The following is a 3,755-nucleotide window of genomic DNA, read 5'->3' as shown; positions in this document are numbered from 1 at the left end:
ACAGCCTAAAGGTAGAAGTGGCTTTACTAATCAAATGCTATATTTGTATTAGAAACCAGACGCCAGCCTGAACCTGAAGAATTTTTTCTAGATTTCGTAGTATATTGCCTACTTATATAGTTCATTCATTTAAAAAATTATCTATAAAGACAACCTTTCTAGCTTTTTAAAAACTAGCTTTTGGAAGCTTCCCGTATAATTAGCTTTTGAAAAGGTGCTGCATACTGCCTACAGTGGCCCACTTGCCCTTACAACATCACCAGGACCGCATGCGGTCCGCGGTCTGGCCCAGCACCTGCCACCTGGTATGTACGATCGGGGCGTTGAACTGTCGTTTGGTTGCGGGGCCCGTTGCATTGTGCAACAATAAAACGGTGGCAGCCGACCAGCACCTCATTTACAGTTGACGGTGCCCTAGCGATGCTCCAACAATGGACTCTTCTCTGTTGAGTTCAGGATTCATGTTATGGTTTTGGATTGGGGAGTGATTGGCGGTGCAAGAGAGGAGGCCGGGGAGGTTGACAACCCAATGGTGATGGCAAGCGACTAATGGGACTATGAGGATGTATTTGATTGAATGCACCACATGAAATATGTGTATTTTATGTGTGGATGATCCTGAATGGTACAGTTTAACCAATTTGTTTGAACCATATGGTTCAACTTTTTTAGTAAGATGTTGTATCAAGTGGGATGGCTTCAACCTATATGAGTTGATACAATCTACCCAACTAAATAAAATGATCACTATTTATCATGTACTGTTTAATATATGAACCAAATGATACGTCAACCAAACACACCCTCACAGGCAGTGCCACCTCCACCTGCCAAAGTGGTTGAGGAGGGTAGTTGGGAAAGGTTGGTGATAGGAAAAGCTCTCAAAAGTGTTCATTGCACGTTACTGTATTGACTAAAGGTCCAACGTTCTCTAAAACAAGTTAAATTTAGCAACAAATCCATAATTGAAAACATGTTATTTCCGATATAAATTTGGTGACTTATTTTTTTTCTCAAACACGCAGGAGAGCTGCTCATCTTTGTATTAAGAGAGAGCAAAAGATAGAAATTTGGTGACTTATGGAAAGTTTCAATCAAAAACAATTCTATTAAAAATATATATAGTGCTTCCTCGAAAATATATATATAGTACTGTATAGTGCTATTTTGACTATACGAATGACGTAAAACGGTTTGCTAAAAAAAATGACGTAAAATGGAGTATACATTTTCCTTTCGGGAATTCGCATAGTGGCCAGTGGCCACGCCACCATGTCAGAGTCTCACAAACGGGGTCCCGCCGGCGTCGCCAGTCCCAGGTCTGCCGCCGGCTTTAGCAACGGGTCGAATTCGACTACCTCCCACAGCCGCGGCCACATCCTCGTGGCGCCGACGAACCACGACCCGTCGCCGCTCGGGCTGGGCACCACCGTCACCGCCGCGGAGCCCAGCCTGCCGTGCCGCACCCAAGGCACGACGAGCCTGGGCTTGCCGAACCCGAGGTCCCCGTCGATGGGGAACGGGAGCAGCCCGGACATGACGAGCGCGGGGCTCCCGAGCCCCAGGTTCACCTCCTCCGTCCACTTCCCACCGTCGCGGAACGCCGCTTTCCGCTCCTCCATCCAGTCCGCCAGCTCCTGGAACCTCGCCGCGGTCATCACCCCCGCGATGGCGGCGCGCACCGCGGCCGCCACGTCGTGGAGCGGCGCGCGCATCAGCTCAGCCACGCTCGCCTCGCGGGACGTGTAGGTGACCACGTTCCCGATGTACCGGTCCAGCGCGCCGTCAGATGGCTCCACCTGCTTCCGCCCGTCCACGATCCACGCCATCCGGCAGCTCGGGTCGGCGTCGCCGACGGCGCGCGCGAGGAGCTTCCACACGTGCGCGCACAGCGCCACGAACCGCGAGGCGCGGCGCCGGCCGCCGGGCGGGGACGCCGCGGCCTGGAGCGCGGCGAGGTCCGCCGCCTCGATGCGGTACAGGCGCCGCTTCATGGCCGCGGTCAGGACGGGGTTGATCATGGTCTGCGGGGTGAACCGCGCGAACTCGGCGTCCAGCGACGCGCTGTACCAAGGCGGCGACCGCGGCTTGAAGAGGGAGCGGTCAAACAGGGGCTCACGGGAGAGGCCGCCGTCGCGGACCATCTCGGCGAGCGCGCTCAGCAGGACGGTGAACGCCCTGCCGTCGGCGAGGAGGTGGGTCGTGCCAATCGTCAGCGCGAACCCCCCGCAGGCGAACCGGACCAGCTGCAACGACATGGGGATGCTCGCGTCGAAGGGAATCTGGATCAGGCCCAGCGAGCGGTCGACCTCCCTGAAATCAACGGCCGCGAGTGGCACGTCGGCGTCGGCGACGACGAGCTCGGCGCCGGCGTTATTGCACTGGACATCAGGGATCTTGGTCTCCGGGTCCCGCACGATGCGCCCAGCGAAGGGGAAGAAGCTGGAGAGGTAGGTCGGGAAGGCGCCGCGCACGGCGTTGAGGACCGCGTCGAGGCCGGCGGTGGGGGCGGAGTAGACGGAGATGAGGAATATGGGGAAGGGGCCCAGGACGAGGTCGAGGTTGGAGACGGCGAGGACGGCGGGGAAGCCCGGCGGTGGGCGCGAGGCCCGGACAAGCGTCCGGGAGGCGATCTCGAGGTGCAAGGGCCTGCAGGCCGCCATTTCGCCGAGCAAGCTCAGCGTGTTGGGACGGCGACCTTGGACGAGTCGAGGATGGATAGCGAATGGTGCTGACCTGGTAAAGCGGTCACAGGCGAACACTTCGTCACTGTCCACAGGCTAATTTTCAGCAGCCCATTTTGAACGAACAAAGAACAAACAAAATATCACTAGATAAAAAATTTTTATAAGTTTTGCTGTTCGTTGTTAAATTGAAAAATCTATTGTCCACAAGTCATCAAAATTTGTACTAGAAACTTTAGATTGGGAATAAACTTATTGGTTCCAAAGAGGTGGCCACCATTGCCAGTGGAGATGATGTAGCCACTAAGTAAATTGTTATAGGCTGGGAGGCGGCGGGCTCGGGCGGAGGCGGCGCGGCCGGCGGAGGTAGCGAGCTCGGGCGGAGGCGGCGCGGCCGGCGGAGGCGGCGGGCTTGGGCGGAGGCGGCAGGCGTGTGGGAGGCGGAGGAGGGAGGAAGTGCGGGAGGGGCAAGGCACGGAGGCCGAGGAGAGAGGAAAGGGGGCAGGGGTGGAATTTGTGGTCCAAGTTCACTTTTAGCTCCTTTTAGGCTTCTTTGGGGGCTAAAATTTAGCTCCAAAATTTTAGCTATTTGTCACTTTTAGCCCTCCTGTTTGGATCCCAAGAGCTAATTTTTGGGCTAAAAGTGCAGAGCTAAAAATTAACCCTTGGATCCAAACAGGACCTAAGTAAAATTCAGAGATAAATACATATGCATAACCGTGAGGGACTTGTGAATTCTGTGTAAGAATTTGTTTCAACGAGCGTGTATTTTAGGAAGAAAACACATGGTACACAACAATAGTAATTACACTTAATCGCATGGCTTTTGGCATATGCATAGACAGACCATATGTCAACTATGTGGTCATCTTTGTGTGATGTGGAAAAACTAACAGATAGCAGTCGTTTATAATGCAGTACATGGTTGGTTGTAGATGTTTAATTGCATAAATATTTTCAAAATATCAGTGGCATGTGGATTGTTTGTGTTTGTGCTTTGCCAAATAAGGCAGTGTAAGATGGTTTGACGTATTTGTGCTAGCACAGAAAAACTGTATAGCTTAAAAATGA

General features: G+C 53.2%; 1 protein-coding gene across 1 annotated transcript; it reads right to left on the bottom strand.

Annotated features, from left to right (window-relative positions):
- Positions 1 to 1,088: 1,088 nt before the first annotated feature.
- LOC101782007 (hydroxycinnamoyltransferase 2) lies at positions 1,089 to 2,918 on the bottom strand. Its single transcript, XM_004964779.3, has one exon. The coding sequence runs from the start codon at positions 2,661 to 2,663 to the stop codon at positions 1,284 to 1,286; it is 1,380 nt and encodes a 459-aa protein (XP_004964836.1). The 5' UTR covers positions 2,664 to 2,918; the 3' UTR covers positions 1,089 to 1,283.
- Between the last annotated feature and the right edge of the window lie 837 nt (positions 2,919 to 3,755).

This window comes from Setaria italica, chromosome IV, assembly GCF_000263155.2.
Source record: "Setaria italica strain Yugu1 chromosome IV, Setaria_italica_v2.0, whole genome shotgun sequence".
NCBI classification, from domain to species: Eukaryota; Viridiplantae; Streptophyta; class Magnoliopsida; order Poales; family Poaceae; genus Setaria; species Setaria italica.
This window is presented reverse-complemented; position numbering and strand designations above follow the sequence as displayed.

Excerpts from the sequence above, each read along its gene's own strand:
- LOC101782007 (XM_004964779.3), bottom strand. The coding sequence starts at position 2,663 with ATGGCGGCCTGCAGGCCCTTGCACCTCGAGATCGCCTCCCGGACGCTT.